The sequence below is a fragment of the Meles meles genome, chromosome 12 (assembly GCF_922984935.1).
Source record: "Meles meles chromosome 12, mMelMel3.1 paternal haplotype, whole genome shotgun sequence".
Classification (NCBI taxonomy): domain Eukaryota; kingdom Metazoa; phylum Chordata; class Mammalia; order Carnivora; family Mustelidae; genus Meles; species Meles meles.
The window spans coordinates 60381432-60394345 of record NC_060077.1 but is presented as its reverse complement, the minus strand read 5'-3'; the positions used below and the strand labels follow the sequence as shown (position 1 = coordinate 60394345).

Genomic DNA, 12914 nt, shown 5'->3' with positions numbered 1-12914 from the left:
GGGGCTCCGAGACCGCAGCTCCTCCATCATCCCCGGGGCTTGGAACTCCTGATCTGCAGTGTTATTTAAGAAAACCCAAGACCCACTTCTCATTAATTTCTGCCTATGTTCTATGGCTTAGATTCCTCTGCTAGCATTTTACCTGCAGTTTTTGATTTCTGCCTAGCTCCTCCATTTAAAAGACTTTTCCCTTTTTATCATACATTTTTTTAATTTCAAGCATGATGAAAAGTAGAGATACTTGCATGACGAACCTCCATGTACCACCTAGCTTTTTTTTTTTCCTTTGAAGATTTATTTATTTTAGAGAGCACGCGCGCGTGCACAAGCCTGAAGTGGGGAGGGGCAGCGGGAGAGGTCTTCGGGCAGACTCGCTGCTGAGATCAGCCAAGCCAGCCGCAGGCTCAGTCTCAGCACCCTGAGATCGTGACATGAGCCTAAACCCAGAGTCAGGCGCTTCACCAACTGAGCCCCCGAAGAATCCACCCCCTCCCCACCTAGTTTCAACCCGTGAATTATTTTGAAGAAAATCCTCGCTATCAAGTCATTTTACTGATAGGTATCTCAGTTTGCCTGCAACATTTTTGATGCAGCGCTGAAGTGTAGAGGCTGGCTGTGGCCTTGGGGTGGGGCGCAGCTAGCTGCACTCATGTTGCTGGTGGGGGGAACTGGTGGCCTCCCCCAGCCGCACCCACGTGCCAGTGCTGGTCCCTGGTTAGACCCCAGGGCTCCTTCCAGCCCCTGCTCCCAGCGACTTTCAAAGGCCTTTGGCTCTCTATTCACTCTTTGTACTCACTTTTCTCTCCCTTCTCCCTTTCTTTCTGTGTGATGCTAATATGAAAAGGAGACATTTAGTGAGAACTTTGAGCGAATAGCTCCCTTCTGCTTCTAGGTTTTTATAAAGATCTGACATTTGTCCTGTTCTGAGCTGGATCCCACGCACGCGTGCACAGGGTACAGGGAGACGCAGACGCCCCAGAGCCTCTGTACGCACGTGGGTGCTTCCAGGCCCCGTGGCTGCCTGCCTCCCAAGCTCTGCTGCCAGTGGGCTGGGCACAGTGACAGCTCCCTCTGGCATGGGGTCTGCTGGGCCAGCGTTGCAATTACACCAGGTTGAACCCAAGAGAGCATCCTCATCCCCCGCCCCCACCCCGAGCTGGGTGGCGAGCTCCAGGACCCAGCCCTGCCCAAGGTGACATATCAGCCTTGGCAGGGAAGACCATTTGTCTATCTTGCAGAATGGAATCCACCCTCAAATGAAAAGCCTTGGCTATGGCTCATACACCCCCTTTGGTAGACTCTTCATTCCTGGCACTTGGCCTTTCGATCACTGTGGCTTCACTGCCAGCAGGAATGAATGAGGGAAGGAAGGAAGGACAGAACCAACCGCAGACAGCTGAGGACATGTTCCAACGTGGAGGGTGTTCCGAAAATGCTTTTTAAGTAATAGCGCATTTGGAATAAGTGTGTAGCTGACACTCCCTTTCCCCTCAGATGAGTATTTGCAAGTATAGGGTTTTTGCTTGAGAGTTCCCTCCTCTGCCCCTCCGTTGGCTTTTCTAAGTTGCCCTCCCTTCCCATGGTGAGTCCTTCCTTTGCTTTCCAGCCCTCTCCCCCGCCTACTCAGTGTATCTGGTCTTCAGGCCTGCCCCAGCACCCTAGGCCCCTCCTATCACCCCAACTCCACTTCCCTCATGCTAACCTAACTCCTCATCCCTTAGGGAGCTCCAAACATCCCACTCTGGGCTTGCACCCTTTGTAGGGTTCTCACCAGGATTTGCCCAGACCAGGAGGGGGCTCCGAGACTAGTGTATCAGAGTGAAGAAAGCATTGGCTTTGACGTCTGACTGGATGCAAACCCCAGTTCTTTCAAATATCTTCGGTGTCACTTTGGAAAGGTTATCTAACCTCTCTGAGCCCCAGTCTCCTCTTTCAAAGGGGGGTAATAATACCACCACCCCGAGAGTTGTCAGGAGTTCATGAGACGCCACCAAGCACAGCTTCATCCCACCCCAAAGATTTTGAGCTAGGAATTCTCTGACGGTATAGTACAGGTACAACGAACACTTCAGGCTTCAGTCCCCTTCTTCCCTTTCCTTAGTTCCATCCCATTGACAGTTCATGTCCCAACTGAAGTAAGCTTGAATTTGACATCAGACCACTGCAAGCCATCTTCTCACAGTGCAGTCAGCCCCGCGACACTCCCGGAGAATTCCTGTCATGCGGAGGTGCACACACCTCTGTCTCTGGTTGCTCACGCTCTTTCCCAGGGACCCCAATTAGCTGCTGCTCCCGTGCCCCTTCCTCTCTCTGCCCTTTCTCCCGAGAGCGTCCCCGGCGCCAGTGTGGCTGTTACTGTCTACAGCCAGTTCTCCTCTGGGGTCATGTGGCCTCAGGCTGCATATTAATTTGGTCTTTGCATTTTAAAAATGTTACTTTTTTTTTAAGGTAACATATTCACATATTTGAAAATTCATAAAAGTATGAAGAAGTGTCCGGGGAAAAGTCCACCCTTTCTGGCCAGTGTTATCAGTTTTTTCTATTACGCCATTTAAATGTGTACATGTGGGTCACCTTGGCGTAAAGAACTCAGTGGGGAGACCCAGAGCCTGGCAGTGACGGGAGCTGGCCTGTGGGAGTCCCGGGCCAGGCCTGTGGGAGCTCAGGCCCCCGCCGTTTGGGTAGAGGACTCAGGGCCCTTCTGCTCACGCTCTATCATTCTCTTGGAGCCACGGGTGTAGCTACCATTAGGGGTGCTTGCTCTGAGCCGGATCCCATGTGGGGCGCCTAATTATAATCTCACCTAATTGTCTGAGGTGGGTGTTTTCTTCCCCGTCTTATGAATGAGGAAACAGTCTCTGAGAAGTGCTGTCTCTTGCCCAGACAACGCAGAGTCAGGGCCCACGGCATCTACAGAGTGGTGGGAGTTCTTCTCCTCCCATCCCACCCCCCGGGACTGTGAACCCCTGCACAGCAGCTTCTTCCAATGCGGGGTCCTGCCTCCTTGCTCCCCACTTCTTCTCATGGGTTTCTCAACGATCCAGTTTCTCGTTTGGGAAACATCTATCCACATAGATGTTTGTGGTTCTGGTGCCAGGAAAGGTCCTTTTCTCCTCTCCGCCAGCTGGGCTGGGGCTGGGGTTCTTAGACATGAGTGGGTGACACGTACTAAGTGTGCTGCTAAGGAGTCCAGAATTCTCCCTGCCTAGTAGCCCTTGCTGGCTGTGGGGACCGAGGGGGAGCGTGGAGGGAAAGAGAAAAGCCCGAAGACCCAGTTGGCTTTTATTCTTCGCAAGGAGAGGAAGTTCAGTGGAAATCAATGGATTATTTATTAGCAGTTTATGCAGCCACCTGGGGTTCAAAACCTTTTGAGCTTGTGTCAGCTCTGTTTTCCCCAGTGCACTGAACTCTTAGAAAACTAGAAGCAAATTCTTAGGATCAACGCAAACTGATTCTCCATCACTCAAAAAGCAAGGGGAAAATTTAACCATTTCTGAGAGCGCTGTACTCCACTAATTGAGGTAGGAGGATTCCTCTCGTCTCCAGAGTCTCCACGTGAATCCTCTTTGCCATTTGCCCTCTCTCCTTTTCTCTTCCTGGGGCCCAACACCAGGACTGTGGGCACCGGGGTGGCAGGAAATCCGTGGACGCAGGTGCTGCCAACTTTGTGTCCCAACTCCTCTTCCTCCTGGGGTCCAAAGAGGGCCTTCAGAGGCCAGGCAGTTGCGGTTCGTATTCACTCTGCATGGGCGGGGCAGGGACGCCACGGGAACCAACGTGAGCGCCGCCAGGTGGACCCATTCTACCTTCTGTGCTACATGCCAGTGCCGCTGAGGGTCTCAGGTCCCGCTGCTGGGCCTTCTCCTTGGGTGAGGCTTGGGCCTCCATTCATCCTACTCTTTGAAGAAAGTCATCTTGGAATGGGGAGTGCATCTTTTCCCCAAGTCCCAGCACTGTGCTAAGGATTCAGGGAGACGTAATGGTCACAGCCACGTTCTAGGACAATGGCAAGTGTGTTACGGGTATTCTCTCTAACCCTGGAAGTTATCTGCAGGGTGCCTTCACCTTACTTTACCGACCAACAATCAGAGGCTTGGGAAAGGTAAGTAACTTGCCCCAAATCACACTGCAACATAGCAATGGAGCCCAGATTCCAAATCAGCGGCTCTCATTCTGCCCTAGGAGGCTTCCTGACAAGCCAAGACAGCTGCGGGACAGCGTGGTGCAGGGGCCCGGGGAGCCCCGAGGAGGGAAGGCTGGTAGCCTGGCCTAGAGGGAGACGCTGGGGCTGAGTGTTAGAAGGTGAGCAAGGGTTCCATAGACCCCAAAGGTGGGGGCCATGGAGGAAGAAAGGACCCCAGCCTTCGGAAGAACGGCCAGGGTGTCTAGGTAGGAGGGGAATATGCTGGGAAGGACCGGGCCTTGTTTCAGAACAGTCCACTTACTGCTGACCCACACACTGTCCTGCCTACTTCACCGATCCCACCCCAGTCATCTTCCCAACAACGCTGGGCCCCATTGTTTTGAGCAGGGTGCTCAAAGTCACACGGTAGGGCAGAACTGGGGTGTGAGCCCAGGTCCCCTGCTGGAAGAATCTGTGTTTGTCATCACTCTGTTACTTTGGAAGAGATCACCTTGTCGAGGCCACAGCATGACCACTCTTCACTGACTGTATTCCCGTGCCTCACCCAAAGACAATACAATCGAACCTCAGGACGGAAGACTGTCCTGGAAAGGCTTAGACCCCTGCCCCTGCCAGTTTTCTCCTTTGCAAAGAGAGCAGGTGCCTGGCTCTCAAGGATTTGGCCCAGCTCTCTGCTAAGTGCTGGGAAGGGCCACGGAGAAGAGAGAGGGCAGAGGAGGGAGACCACGAATGCCCTCAGGCTAGCTCTTGAGACAAGAGCCACCTGAGTGAGAGACGCAGCCGTGTGTTCCCACCACTTGATTCTGCTCTCAAGTCCAGGTGGAATTTGAAGCGAATCTTGACACTTGCTGTCTTGCCTGAGTGCTGGGCAAACTTAGGAGACCTCTGGCTTCAAGGGATCCCCTTTAATCAAGAACTACTTGAGTGTATTTTGCGCTGGCACATAGGGCCTCCACAATGTTTGCTGAATGGATGAGAAGAGGGGTGGCGCGGGGCATGACTCCCATGGGCCCCCTACCCAGCACACTCTCAGCAAGGCCCCTTGGCTACCCCTTGCCCCAGGTCTGCATGAGGAGTAGAAGAAAGCCTGGTGGTCCGGTCTCCTCATTACCTGGGGAGCTGGTGGCATGCTAAGCCTTTCGGAAATGTCTCACTGGGGGCCCTTAAGATAGCTTAAGGACACAGATTCTTCTGTCATTCTAGATTTCGACCATTCACATTCTCTCTGCCCTCGGTTCATGGTCCTGCCTGCCTTTGCCCAGCCAAAATGTCCCATCTTCGGGGAAGATTCTGATCGAAGCCCCCCTTGCAGGAGCCCCTGTCAGGCCTCTGTGATGACTGGCCGGTAGGAGCTGTGGCTGCAGCTCAACATAGCGCCTGGGAGCTGCTGGGGGTCAGGAACGATGTCACTGGACTTTGCCTAGGGCAGAGAGGGCGATCAAAAAGTGCGTCCGAGTTTACTGAAGACCGTGTGTCCTGAACTTTTAGAATCTGAGAAAGCTATGAATCCTCTGGTCTGGTGCGCGTCCAGGTGAGGAGTGAGGTGGGAGATGGGTGATGAGAGGGCAGCTCTCTACCCAGACTGACGGTTTTGGAAGACCAGGGGACTTTTCCTTTCTGAGATAGCCCATTCCAACACTCCCCCTCCCACTGTGGGGGACAGAAGTACCTGGGTCCCTCAGGCATTTCCCTGCTCTTTTCCGAAGCTCAGTTGGGAGATGTGGGGGTTGCCCCCTTTGCCGGGCCCTCCCCCGCTGTGGGTAGCTGCTCCTGAGACCCTTCTGACACTCCTTGCTACTTGACTTTTTTCCCCAACACAGTAAATCTCCTTCTATCACTCCCCAAGTTGATATAGTAAGTTGTGTCATTTTGAGAAGAAATACATAATGGTATATTAGAGGAATCATGGATCTCCTCATTCATGCTTAGAAAAAATTTATTACAATGTAAGAAAGTCTGAATAGCATGAATTTATTATAATGATTTAACACTTCTGCACTTGAGTTAAAAATGCCTCTCCATAAATAACTGTCCCTGGAAAACATAGCAAATTTACACAGTTTACCGTTTCCCAATGTTATATAAATCCAACAAGCTTAAATCACCTCCAGCTGGGAGAAGGCTGAAAACCGGAGCTGTGGAGTTCATAGGGTCTCCGGTGGCAGTGGCAAGAAGCAGGACAGCTGGGTTTCCCTTCCTCCAGCTCCTCATCTCAGCACTGGGGAACAGGACCAAGAGCAGGGAACAGCACGGTGTATAGGGAACAGCAGCGCAGGTGAGGGACCCTGGACCTTGGACATCCTGGTCAGGGGGTCAGGGTATTGTCTGTGTGGTGGTGTGAGGGAGGGACCAGCCAGGCTGCCAGCTGGGGAGTGCAGAGGAAGGGGAGGGAGTGGCCAGCGCCCACCCTGTCTGGGCCCTGGCCTTCCAGCCAAGCACCTCTTCTTCTCTCACAAACCTCAACGATGCTCTTAACTCCTGGGTCTTCCGGTCCCTCCACACCCCATGGACCCCTCTCTGGCTCTCCTGGACATCCTGCCTAGGCCTCCTTGCATGGACAGTTTTGTCTTATCATTCTGTCTTTCCTGTGGGCTAGATCAGCGTCCCAGGAACCAACTTGTAAGGTAGGAATGACCACCCCCTTTACACAAATAATTTTATAAATTATTCTATGTGAGGCTTAGAGAGTATAATTTGTAAAGCTTAGCTTTATAATACAGTTTGAATTTATAAAGTATAATCTGTCTAAATGTGTACAACTCACAAGTGGTAAGGCCGAGTTGTTTCTAAGGTCAATATTTGTCATCTTTGGACACTTCCCATTCTAACAGGGGACAAACAATACAGCCCAGTTTGAGGTGGGATAGGACGGAAGGCTCTTGGAGCATATTTGGAGCCAGGAGTAAAGAATCTGAAGGGTGCCGGGGGGGAATCAGGAAAATGTGGAAGTAGTGACATCTGAGCTGGGTCTGGAAAGATTCATCCATGAGACAGAGATGTGGACAAGTCACACAGATAGGAAAGAGCAGTATGTCTTTGGGAAGTGGCCAACAGCTGTGAGTTGCGCAGGTGAATGGAGCAGAGAAAGGAGGGCAATGAGGTGGGAAAAGGGACACGGGGTCAGATGCCGAGTCCTGCTATGTCGCTCTAAAGGGTATGCTCCTTGCCCTGTAAGCCTTGTGGAGTCCTTTGGATTTTTAAGCAAGAAAGTTACACATCTTAGGGTTGTTCTGGAAAGAAAATGCGAGTCAGTGTGGGAATGAGGAGGGAGCAATGGAGGTGTTCCCAAGCCTCTTAGTACAGCCTTCACTTTCTCTGTGAGAAAGGGGCAAGCAGCCTGGCATAGTACAAAGTAGTGGACTTTGGAGGCACAGATCTGTTTGATGGCTTCCTTCCTTCCTGCTCTCCCTCTCTTTCACCGATGCACTTACCTATCCATCTAACTGATAATGATGAGAGCCTACAGCGTGTCGGGAACCGTGCCAAGTTCTTGGAAGTGAGCGACGGCTAAGACCAACATCTTATTCTGGCCACCATGGGGCCTGCCGTCTAAAGGAGGGATCAGATAAACAGGCATTTCTAGCACAGTAAGTGTGGTGATGAAGGATGTCACAAGGTCAGGAGGCTATCACAGTGCCTTCAGGAACTATGGCAGTTCACAGTGGTTGAGCACAGAAGTCAACAGAAACAGTGGGGAAATGAAGGGGCTGGAGGTCTACAGTGGGCCAAACCATGAAGATCCTCGTGCATTATGCTCATAACGCCAAGTTCCTTCTTAAGCACAATAAGAAACTAAGTACTATCCAACATTTTTAAGCCAGGGTACAACCTGGCAAGATGACCCTGGTAGCTTCCTGGAGAATAGTAACAAGTATCCTTATGAATGCTTATTTATCTGTGCTGAGCGCTTGACATACATTAGTTCACTGCATTCCACAATAACCCCTGGAGGAAGGTTCTGCTATGATCCCCATTAAAAGATAAGAGTGAGGCAAAGAAGGGTAAAGTCAAACTTGTTCAAGGATGAATCCGGCCATCTAGCAGGAAGACCAATGCAGAGACTGTTGTGCTAGAGAAGCACCAGCAGAGATAGAGCGAAGGGGTGGGTTGAGAGACGGGAGGTGGACTTGATACTACTTGAGAGTTTGACTAGAAGGAGGAGGGGGGGAAGGGAATAATGATCCTCTCCCCCCAGATTCCGAGTTGCAATTCTATTCTTTACTAGCTGATGAACTTAGTTAGGTTTTGTTATGCCTCATTTTCATTATTGGTGCATAAGATAACCTTGAAAACTTAGGTGTCCATAGATGTATCCCTGTCCTCATTCCATAAAGGACTTGAGGTGACTGATGCTGATAAGAAACACATATCCAAATAATTTCTTTAAAGTATTATTCTTGGGGTGCCTGGGTAGCTTGGTTGGTTAGGGTCTACCTTTGGCTCAGGTCATGTTCCCAGTGTCCTGGGATCAAGCCCCGTGTGGGGCTCCCTGCTTAGCAGGGAATCTACTTCTGCCTCCCCCCTCATACTCTCTCTCTTCCATGTAAATGGACTTTTTTTTTTTTTAAAGTATGACTCTTCATTAGCATTGAATAAGATGGCGCACAGGGCTTGGAGTTGGTTGAGTGATGACTGTGTTCCCACCACCTCTGCATCGGAGGGGCACCTGCAGTCTCCTTGGGCTGGTGGAGGCGTCAGGTTGACCAGGGAAACAAGGACAGAAGGTCTTGGGCTGTTGACTGAATCTACCAGTATGATCTCAAAACTGGGCATTTCAGGCACACAAGCCCTTGCCTAATATCTCTTAGCACCTAAAGCCCACTAGACAGGACCACTTTTCCTGTCTCAGAGGTGCACGCAGATCGAAACTTCCATTCCAGCAACCACAGAACTAGAGGAGGGTTGGTGTCCATGTCATGGGAGTGAGCCAGAGTCAACCAGGAAAACCTATTGGGACTTGGCAAATCGTTTTCTGTTAACCCAAGCTCCTGCTGTTTTAACACATATTGAAGAGAATAACATGTTGATAACCAGGGGCTCTGCTCTTGCTTTCAAGCTCTGCCCCATGGATCTGATGAAGGGTGTTGAAGGGACAATTTGATACGAAAACCACGTGGGGAAAATATCCATGGAGATAATTTATTAACTTAAAATCTCATATGTATATAAACAGTTACCCACATTAAAAACGATATTCTCCGAGGTGAGGATAAGGCATGTGCTGGGAGGGGTCTGCCAGAGCCTCCATCCACCTCACTAATGACCACCAACTTCCTCCAGCTTCTCTCCTTTCGGCCTGTCCCTTCTTAGAGTCTCTGGCCATGGTGCTGGGAGCAGGGCCAAGTGAAAAGAGTGGCTCTGAGGGAGGAGAGACTACCTCCTTTCCCCACGACATTTGGGGTTTTCTAGTTAAGTCCTCACCATGCTGGTCAGGTTTGGATGACACAAGTGTACCTATGGGAAGGATGACTGTCAGCAAAGCTTTTCCTTGATTGACCTTAGTTTCCTAAATCAAGCACTTTGGGCCCCTGTAGGAGTTTCAACGGACCTACTTTGGCCTGGCCCATTTTGCAAACATTGATGGGTTTTTCTCCCACAGAGTGGTAGGCAGCAGCCTGGGCAGTGTGGCGGCATTATCTGCAGCACCCCTAATATGTGTCTAGTCTTAGTCTAGAAAGCAGTGGAGGCAACCGGTCATTGTTGCGGGCACTTTACCAGGAAGAAAGGCTGACTTCTCTGTGTCAGACCCTCTCTCTGTAGGATATCTGCAATTAGGTCAAGCTTCTGGGCTCCACAACAGCCTCAAGGCTCTACAACCACCCTTTCATATATATACATATGTACCTCAAAGTCTGACAAATGAAGATATTAACATACACCATTCAGTTCATAAGGAAGACATTGGATTAGACACAAATTCACATCCTATTGCCCTGCCACACAGGAAATGCCTATAGGATAGAGAAAGGCAACTGGTGTGGGGATGGAGCATATGAAAAATATGTTTGATACTCTGCTGAAAATCCATCTTTGCTCTTCCAAAGTGCTCATGCAGGGGGAGGTATAGAAGCAATTAAACTCCAATCTGTGGCATGTGACCACCACCGCCCCCTGCCAAAATCCCTTAGTTTATGTCTCATTTAGCATTCTTCTGAAGGCAAACAAGCTTCTTAAAGAAAGCATAATCCTTTTCTTAGTCCTTCTGGCACCCTCTTATTCTAGAGATCTGTAAAGACACTGGTGACAAATGGGTGTGCGCTTATGGCTGATCCAAGGGAACTGGATCTACTTAAGGTGCTCTTGACACCTGGGGCAAGTAAAAGATAGTTCTAGAAACCTAAATTTGAGAAAATGGCTGAGGACTCTCAGTCTTTTTCTCCCCAGTTTGCCACACCAAAGGAAACAAAATTTTCCAAATGCTTTCCGGATGGGATGAAATTGACTCAGTTCCTGTCACAGGATGAACTTTAAAAGGATACTTTAATCTGCAGTGTTTTTTCAACTTTTCAACTGGATGCCTAAAACTCGTCAATCCTGACCTCAGATGAAGGACTGGTGTTGGTAGATCCCATTCTTCTCTTCAAAGAGCAAAAAGACCTAAGTGGAGGAAGGCGGAGTAGAGGGGGGAGCACCTCAGGCAGAAGAGACAATGAGATTTCAATCCATCCACATAAAGAATCTGTTTAACAAGGCTTTTGTAGGCTGGGCTAATCTAGTTTTGATAAAGACTTCAGGGAAGCCCTGTAGGCTCTGGGTGGTCTGACCTTGGCTACCAATGCTGACTGACAAAGACTCTTGGTCCCACTTCAAGCCTGGCGGTTGGGTGAAAGGAAAGAGAAACAGAACAAATCAAATAAGGTCACCAAGTAGACACATCTGGGGACACACCTTCCTTGCTTCCAGTGACTGGAAGTCATCAACTTACTGACTCTACCAGGTTCCTCATGCTGCCCAGGGGCATGAGAGCCCACTGGAGCCCACTGTAAGCTGAAGGACCCATCTTAAGAGCTCTGCCAAATAGGAGAAGAGAGAGAATGAGATTGCAAGTGTACTTTTTCTACCACAGACCTTCTCTGGGTCAAATGGAGGCCCAGTAGGAAAGATAGGGAGATTCTGCTTGGGAGTAGAGGAGGAGAATCTGGCAAGTAGAGATGTTTCTTTGAGGTCATGGGACAATAGCCTGAGCAGAGCACAACAAAAGCCCGATCAACATAGGGCCTTTGATCCTCATGAGGTAAGAGGGAGGACCAGGGAAGGCCTCTCAGCCTGTAGCAGCTGATGCTCCTCTCTCTAGTGGCATCTTCCCCAGAGACAGCCATGGGCAGCTCACAAATACAGACACTTAGGTCAGTAAAAAGTACTGAGCTATTGCTTTTATTTATCCTGGGAAATGGGTGGATGGCAGGAAAAGCATGTCAGACCTGTGTCTCCATTTTATTTCCTAAGGGCAGTCACTCTATGATATTGACTTAATGCTGGTTTCCAAGGATTGGTTGGGGCCCTCCCTCCAGCCCACTGTGCCCTTTGGTTATGGCTGATGTTTCTGGAACTGACTTGCAATTGGTCATCAGGGTTGCTTGCGATGGTTGGGGCACCAACTCCAACTTCGGAATTAAATGACTACACGTATATAGAGGTAGGCAATGAGGGAACAGAGGTAAAGGTGAGGTGGAGAGGTAAAGAGTGTCTTTCTGAAACTGCTTATGTTGCAAAGGGGCTACTTTTAAATCAGAGGGATTTTTCTGTGAAAACGTCTTCCTTGTGTACGAAAGAGAACCAACCTTTTCCCACTAAGTATGGAGAAGGAAACACTATGGGAATGAGGCTGAATATGTAAAGGCCTTTGCATGTAGAAAGGGTCCTATGTTAATTTTCTAATCTCTGCTTGGGACAGAAAAGATATGCCCTCCCCCGCTCTGCCCTTAATGTGTTACCTACTGATGGGTCTGATCAAAACCACTCTGGGTTTGTAACATGATTTCTATGGTTCAACACATAACAGGATGTTAGTAAGAGAGGCCCCTGTGAAAGGAGAGACACGGTTAGTTTGCAATCAAATAATTTAAAATCCTAGATCAGGATATAAAGAAGCCCACACATTTCAGATGGATATTTTGTAGTGTGTGTTTCAACGTCAAATGAAAAAGATATCTTCCAGAATTTGATTCTCCTCCAGGTCTTCAGGGGTCTTGTCTGTCCCCATCTTGTTCCAGGTTGATTTTCGAGGACTGAGTCGGCGATTACTGTGAATCCAGGCCCCAGCTTCTCTGGAGGGATGGGGTTGAGGTTTGGGAGCAGATTTTGGACTCAGAGATTGAACCAAATCCAGCAGAGAGGTCTCATACCTGCAACACACACAACCCAGACAGAAAATGATCAGACCAGTGGAACATCAGAATCCAAGAAGCCTACAGAGATGCGCTGCCAGGAGCAAGAATCCAATCACTGATCACATCACATGTAAGAGGGCCTACAAGAAGAACTTCATGGAGAGTAAACAGCAGATGGCCCCCACTGTCTGCCTGTAAGCTGTTCTCTTCTGCTCATTACCAACATTCTTTTCTCAGCTATGAAGAGAGACTGTGGAGTAGGCAAAGGAATGGTGATAATAGTAACGACGGCAGTAGTAGCATTTACTGTAGGCTTATTAAGTGTCCCGCACTATTCTTTTTTTTTTTTTTCCCTTTTTATTTATTTATTTTTTTTCAGCGTAACAGTATTCATTCTTTTTGCACAACACCCAGTGCTCCATGCAAAACGTGCCCTCCCC

The 12914-nt window shown here is 49.4% G+C and overlaps 1 protein-coding gene across 8 annotated transcripts in view; it reads right to left on the bottom strand.

Annotated features, from left to right (window-relative positions):
- Positions 1-6094: 6094 nt before the first annotated feature.
- KIAA1328 (KIAA1328 ortholog) overlaps positions 6095-12914 on the bottom strand; it is a 332624-nt gene continuing 325804 nt past the window's right edge. For all 8 annotated transcript variants that reach the window (XM_046024689.1, XM_046024690.1, XM_046024696.1 and 5 more), the window contains one exon: positions 6095-12489. In XM_046024689.1, the coding sequence (XP_045880645.1) occupies positions 12279-12489 (211 nt within the window). In that variant the 3' untranslated portion in view covers positions 6095-12278. The remainder of the gene's footprint in view (positions 12490-12914) is intronic.